This window comes from Chrysochloris asiatica, unplaced genomic scaffold (genome assembly GCF_000296735.1).
Source record: "Chrysochloris asiatica unplaced genomic scaffold, ChrAsi1.0 scaffold00367, whole genome shotgun sequence".
NCBI lineage: Eukaryota > Metazoa > Chordata > Mammalia > Afrosoricida > Chrysochloridae > Chrysochloris > Chrysochloris asiatica.
This window is the reverse complement of record NW_006408885.1, coordinates 911,611-930,493: the sequence shown is the minus strand read 5'-3', so window position 1 is coordinate 930,493 and position 18,883 is coordinate 911,611. Positions and strand designations below refer to the sequence as shown.

The following is an 18,883-nucleotide window of genomic DNA, read 5'->3' as shown; positions in this document are numbered from 1 at the left end:
CAGCGTCAGCCCTGTTAAGGAGCAGGGTTGCCTTCCTCTGATCATTTTGCAAATAAGGATGCTGTGGTTTAAAGGAGAGCTACCATCTGCCCAAGGTCCTAGCCAGACCTGCTCCTTCCCTCCACCTCCTCCAGCTTTTCTGGGAGCAAAGTCAGACTCTGACAGGTCCTTTTGTCTTCTAGCCATGACTGACAGGTGCTGCAGAGCTTAAGACCTTCCACAATGGACTCGTGGACCCACAAGAAGTGCCACCAGTCTAAGAAGTGTAGGACCAAGGACCAGGAGGAATTTGCTAGGAAGTTTCCATACAGGTACAGGAAACCCAGGCCAAGTCCTTTCTCCCTTGTGTGACAGGATCCCAGAATCCCCAAGGATGCAAGAGGATGTTCTAGGCACAGGTTGGAGCGGAGAGAGGGTTTCTTGGCCATACGGAATACCTTGACATTTCTTAGCTTTGCGGGGGAGCTGCCTGGCAGTCTGGGGTACACCATTTCCATTCCTATCCCAAACTGAACTGAGATGCTTGGACCACTAGGGCCATTCCATAGCCCTGACCCAGAACCCTGAGGCTGGGCCTTCACAGCCTGCAGCCCTCAGACCTGGTTCTCACTGGAGTTACTAGAGGGACATTTTTATAAGCACCTGCTCCTCCCCAAGTGTGAGATCACTGGGTTTGGGGTGGGAAGCTGCCAAGATGCATGTGTCAGTTCATCAAAAGATGCCAGTAAGTGGGAAATGCAAGACAAAGTGGAAAGGTGACAAAAGGCTTGTACCCAGAAGAATACGAAGGTAATTCAGAAAATTCATTGAAAAAAATCTATTATCTTTTCATTGCATTTTTCCATGAGTTTTGTGAAGCCTTCTCATATGGCAGACCAGTGAGATAAAGACAGATTTCCAGGGGATGGCCTCTGCTTAGCACTCCACAAGAAGTTCTCGGAAAATGTGCTGGAAGGCTCGAGTCTTGCTAGTCTTCTGGGAAGTGCAGAGTAAAACTTCCTGTCTTACAGACAAAGACATAAGGGTTTGGCAATACCTCCTATACTGCTGTGAGAGTGCCCAGGGTCATCTGTCGTGGGGTCATTGGTCATTGTTTCTAAGGGCATGTCCTTTGACCTCACAGCTGTCTTCTTTGTGTTGCCCTCCTACACTCCTGTCACCCCACTGTGTACCCATGAGATGAGTTCGAGATGCTCAGCCTGAGGCTCATGCAGGCTACCTGGAGGACAACTAGGTGTCTTCTGCTAGAATGGACATGAAGCTGTGGTCAGTAAACGCAGCCTGTGTTGGCCCTGACATTGGTGGGTATAGAATCAACTGGAAGCCCTTGGGTTATTTCTGGACACAGAGTGACTGCTCTGTGTGCCAGACCCTCCTGGGAAGGCATTTGGAAAGCCTGAGCCTTCCAGACCTTATCCCTCTCCTTTCAGACTCCAGGAACGGTCAACTCCCTCCCCTCACCCCAGGAGTTAAGCCAGTGGTGGGAGGGGCACGGTAGCTTTCAGGCTACTGAGACAACCATCCCCATGGTGGTTGCCTATCCTCATTCTCACCTCAGGAGATCCTACCAAAGTTGTTGTTGTTGTTGTTATGTGCCGTCGAGTCGGTTCCGACCCATAGCGACCCTGTACAGGGTTTCCGAAGGTGTAAATCCTTACGGGAGTAGAAAGCCTCATCTTTCTCCCGCGGAGCGGCTGGTAGTTTTGAACCGCTGACCTTTAGGTTCGCAGCCCGATTCGTAACCACTACGCTACCAAAGTTACAAAGTTACAAAAATTATTAGATCCATGTTGTGCAGTATCTGATTCTTGGATTCAAACTAGGGGATGTTAGAATCTGAGGGATGGATGTACTCAGGCCTTTGGGCTACAGCAGCTTGTCTGGAGCCACATTCCTACTCCACCATTTCCTAGCCATGAAACCCTGGGAAGGCCACTTACCTTCTCTGTGACTCAGTGTCCTCTGCTGTAAAATGTGAAAGCAACCCCCAACACATAGCATGGCTGTGAGCTAGGGTGCTATCCCCTGCTTCTCCAAAGTTTGCTTTGACGAAAGACTTGCATTAGTACTTGTTTTCCCTAACTGAAAGAAACCCAAAGACACTTTGCACATTTACCAAACAACAATAAACAAAAACCCAAATCAAGACTAGTAAAATCAGCCTTTATTTGCAGCAGCATGCACCCAGACCCCGAGCAGTAGGAGCAGCGAGGCCAAGCTTCTTCCCCAGGAACTGAGATAGACACACAGCCTTCAGAAGCGTACAGACCTAAAAGGAGGATATGTTGAAAACCAATAGCTTCACATTTTGATATTTTGATATGAGCTGTGTATTTATCATATCAGTCCTCCTTTTTTTTTTACTAAGGTGAAGTCAAAAAATATTGCTTACTAGGGTTCTAGTTCACACATGCACAGTTTATTATAAACAAAACATGCTTAAACATGTCTTTGCAATCAGTGGTTGGCTGCAGGCAAATTCTCATTAAGGGGCCTTCAAAAGGAAGACAGAAAGATTCCATCAAAACAGTGACTTTTGAAGGGATCTGCTGGGCCCATTCAATTCAAGGTTGAGAGGTAGGCTCAGAAGTTTATGATGACTGCTGTTTGGAATTCCAAAGGGGTAATCTTGATAGAGGGGTCCTGGTGTGGTGCTGTAGGAAAAGTCCAGGACTGCTAATCATAAGGTACGTGGTTCAAACCCACCAGCTGCTCTTCGGAAACCCTATATAGGGTAGCTATGAGTGGAAATCAACTTGATGGTAGTGAGTGAATCTTGATAGATTTTTCTCAAGACACACAGATCAATCATGGGGACTTATTAGGAAGGCGTTTGAAGAACATTAAAAACTGCCTTAGTGAGAAAAAAGTTGAATTGAGGAAAATTATTTTTCCGTCATGACAATGCACCTGCTCATTCTTCAAGGATAGAAAGGACTATCTTACAAGAATTTCATTGGGAAACATTACCGCATCTACCCTACAGACCTGATCTTGATCTTTTAGACATCTTTTTGTTTCCAAAATTAAAATAACAATGAAAAGGAACATGAGATGAGCCCCTTGAGGATGCCAGACTGATTATGGTGTCAATCAAAGAGCATAGCGTTTTTCAGGGATGAGCTAGAGAGATCAAAACACAGCCTTCAGAAGTGTGTAGACCTAGATGCAAGGTATTTCAAGAAACAGTAGCTTCACATTTTGATATTTTTGTTTAATAAATGGCCTATGATTTTGTAGCAAACTTACTCTCACGTTTTTGGTTTAACTTGAAGTCCTGGTGTGGCACTGTAGGATAATTTGGTAGGTTATTTTTTGGGAATGGAAACACTAGAAAATTTCCCCATATATTGCCACTCCTGCTCATTTTCAATTGTCATTAACTTGATAAAAATTTTCCCATTCTTTAAGTTTTAAACTATGTTTGTCTTTGAGCGTAAGGTGTGTCTCCTGTAGACAGCATATTGAAGGATCCTGTTTTCTTATCCGTTCTGCTACTGTCTGTCTCTTGATGGGTGAGTTTCATCCATTCAGCGTTAATTTTCAATAGGTATGAATTGATTGCAGTCATTTTGCTGTGTGTTTTGTTTGGTGTTGTTGGTTTCTTTGTTCTGCACTTTTTCCTGTGCCGAGTTCATTTTTTGTGTGCTTTGTGTTGTCAACTTCTTCATGGTTTTAATGTCTACAAAATCGTCATGGGTTTCCCTTTTCTTGATTTGATGGGAAGGTGTATTATGTTTCTTTGAGGTTACCCTGTAGTTTAGTAATTTCTTATGCAAATTAAAGCAGTCTGTTTTATCTTGAAATCACTTGACTACCTTGCCATTTAGTGTGCAGTAACTATACTTTCTCCTCTTTTTGCTCTGCAGTTGTCTTCATTATAGATTGATATTTCTTATTCTTTATCTTTAGTGTTGAAGTTTTGTTTTACTCTGGATACTGTAATATCTGGATTGAATTCTGGCCAGTGCTGCCATGTATGTCAGTCTTCGGCTGTTGTCTCCTATTGTTGGTTCTCAGTCCAAGGGACTCACTTTAGGTGTTGTTGTTGTTTTTAAGTTGGCTTGGTTTTTACAAATTCCTTAATTTCTGTTTATCTGGAAATGTTATAATTTTGCCATTGTATTTGAGGGACAGTTTTGCTGCTTATATGATTCTTGGTTGGCAGTTGTTTTCTTTCAGACTTTTGTATATGTCTCCTCATTGCCTTCTTGGCCTGTTGAGAAGTCAAAATTTAATATTATTGGTTTTACATTGCAGATAACATTTCATTTTTCCCAAGCTGCTTTCAGGAGTCTTTCCTTGTCTTTGATTTTGGGGAGTTTGATTATGATGTCTTTGTGATATTGTTGGGGGGGTCTATCCTCTTTGGGGTTCGTTCAGTTTCTTGAATACTTATCATCTCATCTTTCATGATGTTAGGGAATTTTTTTCCCAGCAGCTCCTTGACTATCTTTTCTGTGGTTTTCTTTGTCTTTTCCTGTTCTGGAATTCTGATCAATCATAGTTTATTTCTCTTCATGTTGTCCCACATGAATCTTAGGCTTCCTTCAGATTTTTTTCATTCTTTTTTCTGATTGTTCCTCTATCTTACTAGTATTCAGAGATTTATCCTCAAGCTCACTAATTCTTATTTCCATTGATTCCATTCTACTCCTTGGCCCTTTTTGTGAAGTGTCCATTTCTGATATTTTAGTATTGATCTTCTGTATTTATGTTTGCAGGTTTTGTATTGTCTCCAATGCTATATCTATATTGTTTGATTGTTCCAGTAGCACTTTTCTGTAGTTTTCCTCCACCTTTCTGTGAAATGTTTGGATGTACATCAATGTCACTCTCCTGAATTCTTTTTCAGGTAGTTCCAGTATCTCTTCTTCCTCAAAAGCATTTTCTAGCTCTGCCTCCTGGTCTTTTGTTTGAACTACTCTGTCTTGTTTCTTCTGTGAACAGAAATTTTCTACTGCTTTCTAGACATCATGGCGGTGTTGTATTTGCATTAAGTTGATGAATGTTTGTTGATGTTTTCTTAAGCACTCACCAGTTGCCTCCTAGTGGATGTGATCAGAGGAGTAAGGGGATCAGGCTTTGTGGCATATCCCAAGTCAGGATGAGATTCTCTGTTCACTGTCAGACAGTTCAATTCATAGTGGATTTAGCCGATGTTGCTTATAGTCACTGCTCTGGTGTATAGCAGCTGGTATTGGCTCATGTCCAACTCCTGGTGTTGTAGAGGGTATGGCTGTGGCTTAGCTGTATGGCCACAGTTGTGGTCTCCTTGTCATGTGATATAAGAAGGAAAAAAAAACAAAAAAAAAAAACAGTCCACACAGTGAGACAGTTAGTGGCTTTCTCGCCACCAATAAGCGGTGTGTTGCACCACCTACTGGTCTCTTGTCTTCACAGCTACCTAAGAAAGTTCAAAATGGCCACACTGCATCCAGCAGGCCCACACTTCCTTTATTTCCTTTTCATCGCCCCATTTTATCCTCTGCCCCACTCATCATTCAACCCCCTCACCTAGTGACAGCCAGTCCAGGGCTAGTCAGGGTTGACTTTGCAGATTTGGATCACAGCCTGCCCTAGTAGGGTTATTCTATTATAACACCTTCCCGGGGCTCACAACCTCTAAGTGACTCAACTGTCTGCAAAGTGAGAGACTCCCTGGGGTTGTACCCTGGTTGAAAAATAAATGAATAAAAAATATATAATCACACTTTTGTCTCCAAGAAGCACAGATAGATTTCTGCAACGTGAACATGTTTTCATGTCTCTAAAGCCGGTGTTGAATTTCCAAGATGGCTGCTTGTCAGTCACTTCATCTCTTGCCACGTCTATTCCACTCACTCTCCCAGCAAGCATTTCTAGTCCTTCCTCTGGAGCTCAGAGTTCAAGGACATTCTTTTGTATCTGTCTTGTCTGGTTTCCATATCCTTGCTGCGGAGTGCCCACACAGCCTTTCTGCCTGTCTGCCATCTCGCTCCTCTTCCCCATAAATGAATGAATGGTAATTGCTTCTTCACTTTATGGCATTTCAGCTTGTGAAAGTTTTCATAGGAATGATCTACTTTCAGACAACAGAAAACCTATATATGGGTTGATGTTTATAAAGCACATAGAACAGATGAGTGGACGCTGCTTTTATGTGGTTGGCCATTGTGGGGGAGTCTAAAGATATTGCCTGGGGTCTGTTGTAGGCTCAGTTGGCTGACAGAGTCTGGTTCCAAGTCCCTGCAGACTTGGGAGGTCACGGAGATTAACAACACACTGAGGAAGCAGCTGCCCCTGCAGAAGAAGCTGGTGCCAATGAGGTCCATTCCCGTCAGAGGGTAAGTCTCCAGGCTCAGACCAGTCACAGCACTCAGACCATGTGTACACCCAGCCTAGCACCCCTGTTTACACACAGGAGCTCATAACCCCCTCATCTGCTGAGGAAACTGAGGCTGAGAAAGGTCACTCTGAGCTCCAGTGGTTCTTACAGCCAGGCAGCCTTTGGGACCTTTGAGGGAGGGAGGGCCCTGGTCTACATGGGGTGGCAACAGCAGTGTAGGGGTGGTGAGAAGGAAGCAGGCTGTAGATGGGAGGCGCTCTAGGCATTGGGGTGGAAGGTCTTCATGCCCTGTTGCAGGAGAAAGTGTCCCTGTGGGAGACTGTGAGGTATTGTTGTCCAAGAGGACTAAGACATAGGCAGAGCTAGGTCTCTGAGGGTGCCAAATTTATATCTGAGGGGCAACAGGAGCCATCAGAGACTGGGAAGAAGGAGGGTGGCCTGACCAAACCTGCATTTAGATAAGAGATATGGTGTGGTGTTCTGCAGGTTTCAGCTGAGGTGAGCAGGCGTGGGCTAACCTAGGAAGAAGCATGCCAACCAGCATGCACTCAGGTAACACCTGGTTAATCAGGGGTGGGCATGTGGGCATGCAGCTAGGGTTACAGGAGGAAGTTATAGACTTTCTAAGTTTCTGGCATGGACACCTGGGTGGATGGAAGCATTAGCAACTAAGAAAACCCGAGAAGCAGGTGGGAACCACAGAGAAGATGCCCAGGAGAGGTCAGGGTGGCACTAAGCCCACACTGCTATGACCAGCCACTGAGCACTGTGTGACTCTCCCCTAGGTTCCAAGCTCCAGATTATCCCTCACAGGGGCTCTCCTCCCCGATACCACCACGGCTGCTGACCGTGAAAAACCTCTGGGAAATCAAGCTGCTGGTGTAACAATTTCCCAGACAAGGAGCCACCATGCTGCCCCTCCTATACACCCATATACACCACCCCTGTAGGGGCTTCGTGCGCGAAGTGTCCAGAGGCATCTCCTAGAACATCATAGCAACTTTCTCCCTTGATCTTTCTGGGCAATAGTGACAGATTCCTCTGCCAGGCAGTCCGTGAGTGAGGGATCAGTCTTTGTGGCTGTCCCAAACCAGGAACTATTTGCTCCCCCAGAAACCACACCACATAAATAAACTTTGCTGGCTCAAGATGCAGGTTAAAATGGACTAATTGTTTTGCCTTTTGGAACCTCCAGTACTGAACCACTTTCTCCTGGAGAAGAGAACCCGCTAAGTTTAAACCATGGCTGCTGAACCGTGCCCAGACAGCTGTAGCTTTCACCTAATGATACCCACTGTTGGTGCTGTTGTGGTTAAGTGCTGTCGAGTTGGCTCATAGTGACCTGTATAGAGTGTCCAAGGCTGTAATTATTTATGGAGGCAGAAAGCCTCATTTTTCTCCCAAGTGATTCCCACTTGTTTCAGGATGTGCTAGTGACACAATTTGGGTTGGAAGGGGCAGCTTTGGGACTTCTCATCACCTTGAGGTCACCTGGCCACCTGAAGCTGGAGATACACTATGCTGAAATTGTGAAAGTGAAGAATATGCTGCTTACAGGGAACCAGAGATCAATGTTAGCCAGAGATCAATGTTAGCCAAATACTAAACTCTGTAATATACTCCTTAGGAGGTTACCTGGGCGACAAAGCCTCGGAACAGAACAGAAAACAAAAAAACATAACTACAAAAAAACTGAAACATTTTCCTGACAATAAAAATCAGAAAACCCAAAACTTTCAAAGCCAGCAGGGTGCTGACCAGTTTGATCTGTTTTGGGAACCGGAAAGATGGGACATAAAAGATAATCACATTCAGTTGTTATTGTTGTTATGTGCCGTGGAGGTACAAGGTGCCTGTTATAAATTCCCCAAGAAGCTGCTACTTGGTTTTGAAAGAAAACCAGTATCTCAGTCCACTGTTAGAGAGTTTTATAAAATTCTTTATGTTGGCTGGTGTGTTAAGTTCAGAGCCTGATGGAGGAGCCCTCTTGTATTGTTCAGTTGTGTGTCCAACCCAACCTTTCTTAGGCCATCTGATGACCAGGGGTGGGTGACCTGCCTGTGACATGTAAGGACAGAAACCTCAGATGCCAGTCCAAGAGGAAACCACAGCAGAGGGCTGCCAGAGCACCAGCATTCCCTGATGGCAGCCGTAGGATCTCCAGAGCAGACATAGCAGCCAGAGTTGCTCACAAGTGGTTGGGTACAGCTGGGGGCTCTCATCTGAGCACCTGCAGGTCTATATGCACAAGACATTGACTTGGGGCAAAAGTGGGGTCCCTGCTTCCCATGAAGCATGTGGAACAAGAGTGTGACTGTAAGAGGAGCTAGTGTTGACAGCAGGCCGTGTAACCCCGGCTGAAGGGCACAAGGCATTGGGATACATCTGGGTCTGATGTCTGCATGTTTGTGTGCCACTGCAGATGACAGGTCATTGCAGAGTGTGTGGGAGGGAGTTTGGGACAGAGATAGTGGAGGGCTGGCATGCACGGCAGGGAACGGTGGTGAGCCAGAACAAAGGTCTCTGGTCATCTGAGTGAGTAGGCTTTAGCCTTCTGGGTCGGGTGATGGTGTGTCAGCACCTGAAGTTGTGGAATGCCAGGATGCTCAGGACAAAGATGAGGGCCTGGGGTTTGCGGGAGAGCAGTGGAAGGGAAGGCACAAGGCTGTGTCAACAGACTCCCAACCCTACCTCCTCAAACCTGTCCCAGGGCTTGGATCTAAGGATCCCAATTCTGAGTTTCCTGTGTTCCTCTGGCCAGGGAAAGGCACCTAGGCTTGGTTAAGACCTCAGGGAGTCCAGCAACAGTTGTCCCTTCCCAGGTCCAGAGGGGCTGGCCATTCGCCCATGCCAGCCTCTGGACACAGAATTGAGAGAATTTAGAAGGGCATCCAGAAGGTCTCAGGCAGATGAGGTTAGGAGCTGAGAACAGGAGCATGGCATGAACAATACCGTGTGTGTGTATGTGTGTGACCGAGCTGCCACTCCCTGGCAGCTGAAGCAGTCACAGGCCAGCACTGACCCTCACTACCAGGGTACTGATAACACCCACAGCTAGCCGTCAGCCTGAGCGTGCTAAGCGGCCTCTCCTCAGATTTGCTACTGATTTTAGCTCTTCAAAATGGAAGCACACCCTACCCAGTTCTTCCCAAAATCATAGCATTATTTATCATACACATATATACACATCAGGGGAGATGGGGGCAGCATAAGGTACAGACTTGGCTGAGCTTCTTTGGCCCATATCAGAATTGAAAATTGGATTTTTTTCCAATTTGTCAGTTACCCCTGAAGCCAGAATTTCCCCCAGGTCTCTATTAGTTGTTAAGTGCCATCGAGTCAGTTCTGACCCAAAGCGACCCTGTATAGAGTTTCCAAGGAGCAGCTAGTGAGCTTGAACCACCTACCTTGAAATTCAAACTGACTTTGCAGTCCAGCACATTAACCCACAGTGCCACACCAGCACTCTCTGTATAGGCTTTCACATTTTAGGACTGCTGGGGAGGTGACCCATCCTCTGGTAGCTCTTCATAACTACCCTGGGGTTATTATGCTATTTGACAACAGGGGAGGTTCAGAGATCAGAGCCCAAGAAGCACAGCTCCATGCCCAAAGCAGCTGGCACAAGGAAGCAGAGAAGCAAAAGTTAGGAAATAACAATGCATTTATTTCGTAAACATGACCTCTCCAATTCACCCAGGCCCCATAGAACCTGCCAGATTGCACCCAGGGCTCTGCTGGCACACATTGACAACTTAGCACCCAGGCCAGCTGCAGAGAGGGTCCGACTGGGGCTGGGGCCAGGACCACCACCTGGGCTAGGCAGGCTGCTCTGTGAAGGGCTGCTGGATCCTGAGCCAACCCAGCCTAAGGGGACAGCTGTATGTACCGAGTCTAGTCAAGGTTGAGAACTTCTCTTCTTGGCCACACTGTTCGTACCAAGTTGCAGGAGGTGGGCGCAGATCCCGAGATGGCATACAGCCATGTCTCAGTGTTGTGCTGTTTGGCCAAGGACAGGGCAGAGTCACCCAAAAGGCTTCTCATATGTAATAACACCAACATAACCTAAAAACCTTGTAATGGATTTCTGATCCACCCAGGGGCCTTGGGGACATGCGTGCCAGCTTGGAATAAGCAGACTAAGCAGGCACACAAGCATAAAGCCACCTGACGCGGGGAGGCTGCACCCTGCCAGGTGTGAGGTGGGCCCTGTGCTGTAGTTCAGACCAGAAACGCCAGCCTTGCCAGTGAGGTTGATCAAAAACACGTTCTCTGCACACCCCGGCCCAAGGCTGGCCTCCAACCTAACCTGCTAGTACAGCCGCAGGTAGGAAGGAGCGGAGTAATTAAAAAGCAGAAAATCCATCTTGTAAAGGTCGAAGAGACGCCGCTGGTAGAAAGGGCTGATGTCCTGAAACAGACGGGTGGCCTGCTTGCGCGCGGCAGGTGCCTGGGCTCCTGGGGGTGGTGCCGGGAAGCGTAGGCCGGGCGCGCCCACCAGGCCCAGTACAAAAGCGGCATCCTCTGCCAAGGTCTCGAACTTGCCCACCACGTCGTAGCGCAGGCGGCACGGGTGGCAGAGCGCATGGGCGCGCTCCCAATGCTCGTTGAAGGGCTCCTCGCGCCGCGTGCGCGGGTCCAGTAAGTAGGCTAGGAACTCCGCGAAGCGCACGTCGTGGCCGCGGGCCAGAGCTTCAGGGCGCGCGCGGGGTCGCAAGCGGCGCACGATGCGCGTGCCGAAACGCCTCTGGAATTCCGCGTGGTAGGGCCGCGCGAACTTGTTGCGGTAGGCCGACGCCAGCCGCTCGAAGGGGTCGCGCACAAAGAGGAAGGTCAGGTAAGCATTCAGGCGCCGGTTCACCTCTGCGGGGCTGAATTCTGCCAGCGAGGGCAGGAGGCCGGGAGCGTGCGCCTCGTGCGCTGGGATATCGCGCGGGTCGCCGCGTGCGCGACCGCTCAGCGCCAGCAGTACGCGCTTCCAGTTGGTGCAAGCCACCTTGGGCACGTAGCAGTAGAGCAGGCCGTTTGTGTCGTCCACCAGCACATGCCGCAGATCCTCTGGCTGAAGGAGGCGCTGCCGCCTTGTGTGACGTTTACAGGCGCTGCGCAGCAGATCTCGGCGCTGTCGGTGCAGCTCGGCCAATGGAGAGCGAGGGCCCTGCAGGAGACATTGGGGGGAGGGGAGTATGGCCTTTGCTCTCCAGGCTCCTGAAGGGCCCAGCCTAACATTGCTCCAAGGTACCCGAAGACTGGGAGGGGGCACTACTACCTAGAGATAGAGGTTGGACATGGGTTTGGGGAAAACGGAACTTAACCTGACGTCACTGAGGCATGTTGAAGTGTTTGACTGATCGCCGTTGCAATCCTATGAGATCCTGATCTAGAATTAGGAAATTCAGGCCTTTCTTGCCAGCCAGTTACTAAAAGAGGATGATGTACAAAGAACTATTGCTTTAATGTCATTGAGTCAGACCAAAAACCCAAACCCGTTGTCTAGAGTGAATTTGAATTCATAGGGTTTCCAAGGCTGCCATTTTTCTACCATTTGTTCTCCCACAGAAGGGGTGGTAGGTTCCAATCACTGACCTTTTGGATATTTATAAATTGTCATGTTTCTTTGGGTCTCAGTTTCTCACCCCATCTCCAGTAGATTCTAATCTGAGGAATCTTACCCCACCTGGGCCTGTCCCTCTTCCTCTGTACAACATTAAAAACCGTTATTTCAGCAGTTCAAACTCACCAGCTGTGCCTGGGGAGAACGATGAGGCTCTCTGCTCCCGTGAAGATTTACATTTTGGGAAACAATGTGAGACTTGAGGGTGATAGCAGAGGGTTTGGTTTATAGAGCAGTTACTGTGTACCAGGCACCTTGCTAAGCAATCTATAGCTCTCTGAGTTAGGATCTGTAACAAGGACACCTCCAGTCCTGCCCCGGCCATGCAAAGACCCTGCTCATGATAACTCCCACAGAACTTCACCTCTAGACTTCACCTTCAAGACTCACTAACTACTCTACTACTAACCCCCACCTATTGATTATGAAATTTATTAAAAAAAATGGTTAAAAGAAAATTCCTAGACCCAGGAAGTGAGAATGCCCAATTTAAAAATAGAACATTCCTGTAGCTAAGCCTCCTCCTTTTTTCAAGGCCACATTTGCAGTTGTTGAAGACACCCTTGTTAGATAAAGTTCATAGCCAGGGTTAAACATGTTTTCTTTCTTCCTTTCATAAGGTCAAAATACCCCTGTCCTTGAAAACAGAATGTGTAGATGTGACTGTTAGCTTTTACAAGACATATAAAAACCCTGTATTTACCTAGCTGCTTTGGAAGTGGACATTTTGAGAGTATGGAAATGCTGCCCATTTCCTGCTTATGCATAAACTCTTTTCTTTCTCTTCACTTGGTATGGTTGAAAAGATATGAGTTTGAGGACTAAGGTGCGCCTGACCCAAGCCATGGTTATTTTCAATAACCACATATGCATGTGGAAGTTGGACAGTGAATAAGAAAGACAGTAGAAGAATTGAGATGCATTTGAGTTATGGTGCTGGAGGAGAATATTGAAAGTATCTTGGTCTGTTAAAAGAACAAACCAATCTGTGTTGGAAGAAGTACAGCCAGAATGCTCCTTGGAAGCCAGGATGGCCATACTTTGTCTTTCATACTTTGGACATATTGTCAGGAGTGACCAGTCCCTGGAGAAGGATATCATGTTTGGTAAGGTGGAGGGTCAGAGAAAAAGAGGAAGACCCCCAATGAGATGGATTGGTACAGTGGCAGCAACAGTGGGCTCAAATGTAGCAACGATTGCAAGGTTGGTACGGGACCTGGCAGTGTTTCATTCTGTTGTGCATAGGATCACTATTAGTAGATATCAACTTGGTGGCACCTAACAACAACAATGTGATGACTAGAACTGTGGTTGCTTTGGCAGGGCCTGACTAAATGGTTTCATGAGTCTTGTACAGCCCACGGGTCACACATCCTCCACCACTGATGTATAGGTTCCTCATGAGCACTATTAAGTGCTCTGGAATACTCATTCTTGGCAATATTATTCATAGCTTGTCATGATTCACACAGTCGAAAGTCTTTGTATAGTCAATAAAGCACAGGTAAACATCTTTCTGTATTCTCTGCTTTCAGGCAAGATCTATCTGAAATCAGCAATTGCATCCCTTGTTCCAGTCATTGTCTGAGTCTAGCTTGAACCTCTGGCAGCTCCCTGTCTATGCACTGTTACAGCTGCTTTTGAATTATATTCATCAAATTTTACTTGCACGTGATATTGTTCAGTTATTTCTGTATTCTGTTGGGTTACCTCTCTTTGGAATGGGCACAAATATGGATCTTTCCCATTCAGTTGGCCAGGTTGCTTGTCTTCCAAATTTCTTGGCATAGTTGAGTAAGTACCTCCAGTGATGCATCAGTTTATTGAAAGATTTCAATTTGTATTCCATCAATTCCCAGAGCCTTGTTTTTTGCCCGTGCCTTCAGTGTAGCTTGGACTTCTTCCTTCATACCATTGGCTCTTGATCATATGCTACCTCTTGAAATAGCTGAATATTGACCATTTATTTTTGGTACAGTGACTGTGTGTGTATTCCTTCCATCTTCTTTTGATGCTTCCGGTGTCATTCAATATTTTGCTCATGGAATCCTTCAGTGCAGCAAGGAGAAGCTTGAATTTTTCCCTTCGATTCTTTCAATTTGAGAGATGCTGAGTGTGTTCTTCCCTTTTGGTTTTTTAACTCCTGGTCTTTGCACATTTCTTTGTAATACTTGACTTTGTCTTCTCTAGCTGCCCTTTAAAAAATCTTTTCCAGCTCTTTCACCTCTTCATGTCTCCATATATGTAAGTATGGGTAATGAGCTAAGTGATATCCCTCCCCTCTAGACTGTCAGCTCCACAAGGACAAGGACCCAACTATCTAGTTACCTGCTGACGTCTTAGCATTATGAACAGAGCCTGGCATACAGTAGGTGCTCAGTAAATGCCATCTGAGTACCTTTGTGTATGCCTGCATGTGTATGTGTGCTTGGGGTCATGTATAGTCCCAGCCAAGCCACAGCAGAAGTTGAGTGTCCAGGCCAACAATCTGGGTATCCATTTGCTTGAAAGCAACACAGGGTGGGCACTCCCTGCATGCTTCCCTATTGCACTAGGTACTCAAGCGGTTAATTTATTGACGGCTTGTCTCTCCAGTAGTCTGTCAGTTCCCTGAGGACAAACACAGAATCTGTTTGACTCTCTTTTGGTCCGTGACACCTAGAACAATGCCCCATGCAGAATGTGACTCAAACTATTGTTAGATGGATGAATGGATGGGATTGATGGGTGAGCGGAGATTCCAGGTCTGCCCCCAAGTCCCCATTTGCTCTTGCCACTGTCTCAGGCTTGGCCTTCTCTAAATAGAGCCTGAATTTGCAGAGGAAGCTTCTCTGTATAGATTCCAGTCCCATGTTAACAAGTCTACATTGGGGCTCTGAGGTCCCCATGGCTGGGTGACTGGGGGCACAGGGAGACATCACTGGGGTGGGGTCTGCCCACCTACCTGATCTAGGTCGTACAGCTTCTGCAGGGGACTTTTCCTTTTCCCACCAAGCCAGCCAGAGCTCAGGGTCCTGTTTTCAAACACTGTGGGGCACAGTGAGAGATGTGTTAGTTACTGCCACATGACACAGACTAGAGCAGGAGGAAGTGGCCAGCTCACCTACGCACATTTGACCCATCTCAAGGACCGTTTATCCCAAGAATGCAAGATCGGTTCACCTCAAAAAAATTAATCAATGTCAGCTACAATTTAATAAATACAGGCTAAACCACTTGTTCTGTCTGCCTCCTGGGGCTTTAGTAAACTATGGGGGGCACTGGCAGGGCTCCTAATTCTCGAGGGAAGAATCCTAGGTGTCACTCGTACTCCATGTCCTACCCTCTGGAATTAGAGGGTTCAGAGAGGAGGGAAGGAGAGAGAGGGACAGTGGTGCCTAGCACATCTAGGACAGGCCTGACCACCCAGCCTCACCCACCTCCACCTGCCCTCATCTTGTGCCATGTCCCTGTGGAGCCCCGAGGGACTCCCCAGGTTGGCTGTCTGTCCAGCATCCCCAGATATTAGGACTGTGTAGCCAGAAAGGGCTGAGTAGAAGTGGAGGCAGCATGGCTAGGTGTCAAGCTTTCAGAGGGGACAGCTCCCCAGGTTACGTGACCTAGGGTGGGTTCCTATGGCATCCTGTATTGCTCCTGTCGGTGCAGTGCTGCATTGTGGGAAATGCAGATCTAATTCTCTGCCCAGCTGAAAGCCTCTGAGGGCTGTGGTTGTTGTTAAGTGTTGTCGTGTCAGTTCAGACTCACAGTGACCCTGTTAGGGTTTCCAAGGAGGAACCTATTTATCTGTCTTCTTGCTGTGTTCCCCAATTTTCTAAAACCTACTGAAAAGTAGTTTGCTAAATTTATGTATTTTAGGAAATATTTTCTTAAGATTTTAAATTAATTTGAAAATACTCTTAGGAATATAGTCACAATTGTTAAGGGTGGCAGAACACTGGATAAGGTAAGTCCAGATAAACACTGGACTGCCATCTACAAGGTCAGTGGTTCAAGCCACCAGCTGCTTCAGGGAGAAAAAAAATGAGGCTTTCTGTTCCCACAAATATTTACAGCGTCAGAAACACTGTAGAGTTGCTGTGAGTTGGAACTGAGTTGACAGTATTTAACTGCTACATTGTTGTCGGTTCTAACCACTACTTTAGTTAAGGCTACATTCATACTCTTCTTAAATATGATGATATCTATCCTGGTGGGAGTCCTGGTGTGGCGCTGTGGGTTAATGCGCCAGACTGCGGAGCCGTTTGAACTGCAAGGTTGGCAGTTCAAGCTCACCAGCTGCTCTTTGGAAACCCTATACAGGGTCGCTATGGGTTGGAATTGACTCGACAGCACTTAACAACAACAACAACATCCTGGTGTAGTGCTGTAGGTTAATGCACTGGACTGCAAAGTCACTCTGAACCACAAGGCCGGCAGTTCAAGTTCACCAGCTGCTTATCGGAAATTAAACACAGGGTTGCTATGGGTTGTAACCGACTCGCACCTAACAACAACAATTACTAAATTAATATTATAATTACAATTCAGTCTTTGAAAAGATCACCCGAATTGACAAACTTTTGGCTAGACTGCTCAAAGGAAGCAAAAAAAGGAAAAGATGCAAATGACTAGAATCAGGATTGAATAAAGGGATATCACTGCTGACCTTACAGAAATGAGAAAGGACTATATGGAAATACTATGAACAATTGTAATCCAGGAAATTAAATAGCTTTGATGAAATGGACACATTGCTATAAAGACCCCCATAAACCCATTTCCATCTAATTGATTCGGACTCAGCACCTGTATAAGACATAATAGAACGTCCCCATAGAGTTTCCAAGACTGGAATCTATGGCACTAGACTGCCTGCCACATCTTCCTCCTTTGGGGCAGCTAGTGGGTTTGAACTTGGAGTTTGCCACCAGGACTTCTGTATAAAGACACAGATTACCTAAATTGACTTAAGAAGAGATAGAAAATCTGAGTAGTCCTAGAGAAACTGAAAACACTTCCCACAAAGAAAATCCCAGGACAAGATACTTTAGAGAGAATTCTACCAAATGTTTAAAGAAGAATGAACTCTAATCCTTCATAAACTCTCCCCAAAAACAGAAGAAGAGAAAACACTTCCCAATTTTACTCTTTGGGGCCAGTTCTGATACCTACCCAAATAAAGACATCATGCACAAAAATTATATAACTATAGACCAAGGTCCCTTATAAGTAGGGATACAATATCCTCAGCAAAGTACTTGCAAACCAAATTCAACAGTATATATAAAAAAGGATTATACACTATGATGACCAAGTTTATTTTTATCCTAGGAATGTAAGGTTAGTTGTTCACTATACAAAAATTAATTAGTATTGGTGTTGTTAATGCCATTAAGTAGGCTTTATGAAATTGGATGCTTACGTACATTAACCATATTAAAAATTGACTCAAAATAAAACATGGACCTAAATATATGAGCTGACACTAGAAAAATCTTTTTTTAAAAAAACACTGATACAAATCTTTGTTATCTTGGATTAGACGATGATTTCTTAAACATGACACCAAAAGCAAAAGCAGCAAAAAGAAAAAAAAAACAGGTAAACAGGATCTTGTAAAAATTAAGGTATTTTGTGCTTCCAAGGACACCATCATAAAGGTAAAAAACAAAACAAAAAACCCACATATTGAGAGAAAATATTTGCAGATCTTATCTATGATAAGAGAGTTGTCATTGTTGTTGTTGTTCAGTGCCATTGGGTCTGCTCTGACTCATAGCAACTCAGTATAGGATTTCCGAGGAGTGACTGGTGAGTTTGAACTGTCCACCTGTTGGGTCAAAACATACATGCAGTTCTGCGCTTATCCTACATCACCACACCAGAAGTCCGATAAGGGAGTAGTACACAAAATTTGAAGACCTCTGACAACCTAATAAAAAAGACAGATAACCCAATTTTTAAATGGGCAAAGGATTTGAATAGATATTTATCCAAAGAAGATATGCAAATGGACAATGAGCACATGAAAAATTCTCCACATCATTCATCATCAAAGAAGCCATAATAAGAAATAACTAAGTACCACCAACTCATAGTTCATAACAGAATGAAACACTGCCCAGTCCTGTGCCACCCTCACAATTGGTGTCATGCTTGAGGCCATTCCTGCTGCCACTGTGCCAATCCACCTCATTACAGGTCTTCTTCTTTTTCACTGGCCCTTCACTTCACCAAGCATGAATTCCTTCTCCATGGACAAGTCCTTCCTGATAATAAGTCTGGAGTATAAGAGGGGGATGCCTGAGCAAATGGATAGCCCACCTCAACCTCTGGAGGGTTCTACTACGCATGTGCACAGATCTCCTTGAAATTTAAAGTGACAGTTTCCACTTAAACCAAACGGCCAGCACTTGTCTGGCAGTTTGTCTTGCTGTGGTGGCTTGTGAGTTGCTGTGATTCTGAGAGCTATGCCACCGGTATTTTAAATACCATCAGGGTCACCCATGGTGGACAGATTTCAGATGAGTTTCCAGACAAAGACAGACTAGGAAGAAAGAGTGACAAAATACTGCCGAATCTTTAGTCACTGTAAACCTTATGAATAGCAGAAAAACACTGTCAAATATAGTGCCGGAAAATGAGCCCCTCAGGTTAGAAGGCACTCAAAATGCGACTGGGGAAGAGCTGCCTCCTCAAAGTAGAGTTGACCATGATAACATAAATGGAGTAAAGCCCGTGGGAGAAAAGCCCACGGGACCTTCATTTTCTGATGGGACACAACTCAAAAGGAAGAGAAATAGCTGTAAACATCTACTGAAAATTGGAACATGGAATGTAACAAGTATGGATCTGGGAAAATTGGAAGTTGTCAAAAATGAAACGCATAAGCATCGATATCTTAGGCATTAGTGAGCTGAAATGGACTGGTTTTGGCCATTTTGAATCTCACAACCACATGG

At 45.7% G+C, this 18,883-nt stretch overlaps 2 protein-coding genes across 2 annotated transcripts in view; one reads left to right on the top strand and one right to left on the bottom strand.

Moving 5' to 3' along the window:
- Positions 1 to 222: 222 nt before the first annotated feature.
- Positions 223 to 7,315, top strand: LOC102836929 (chromosome unknown open reading frame, human C3orf22). The gene is given in 3 exon segments (XM_006876230.1): positions 223 to 311; positions 6,195 to 6,326; positions 7,114 to 7,315. Coding segments are annotated over 3 exon segments (423 nt in total).
- A 3,325-nt stretch (positions 7,316 to 10,640) lies between these two features.
- The window catches only part of CHST13 (carbohydrate (chondroitin 4) sulfotransferase 13), a 39,678-nt gene continuing 31,435 nt past the window's right edge, over positions 10,641 to 18,883 (bottom strand). Inside the window, exons 2-3 of the mRNA XM_006876223.1 lie at positions 14,887 to 14,969; positions 10,641 to 11,486 (exon numbers count right to left, since the gene is read on the bottom strand). Of these exons, the coding sequence (XP_006876285.1) occupies positions 10,641 to 11,486; positions 14,887 to 14,969 (929 nt within the window). The remainder of the gene's footprint in view (positions 11,487 to 14,886; positions 14,970 to 18,883) is intronic.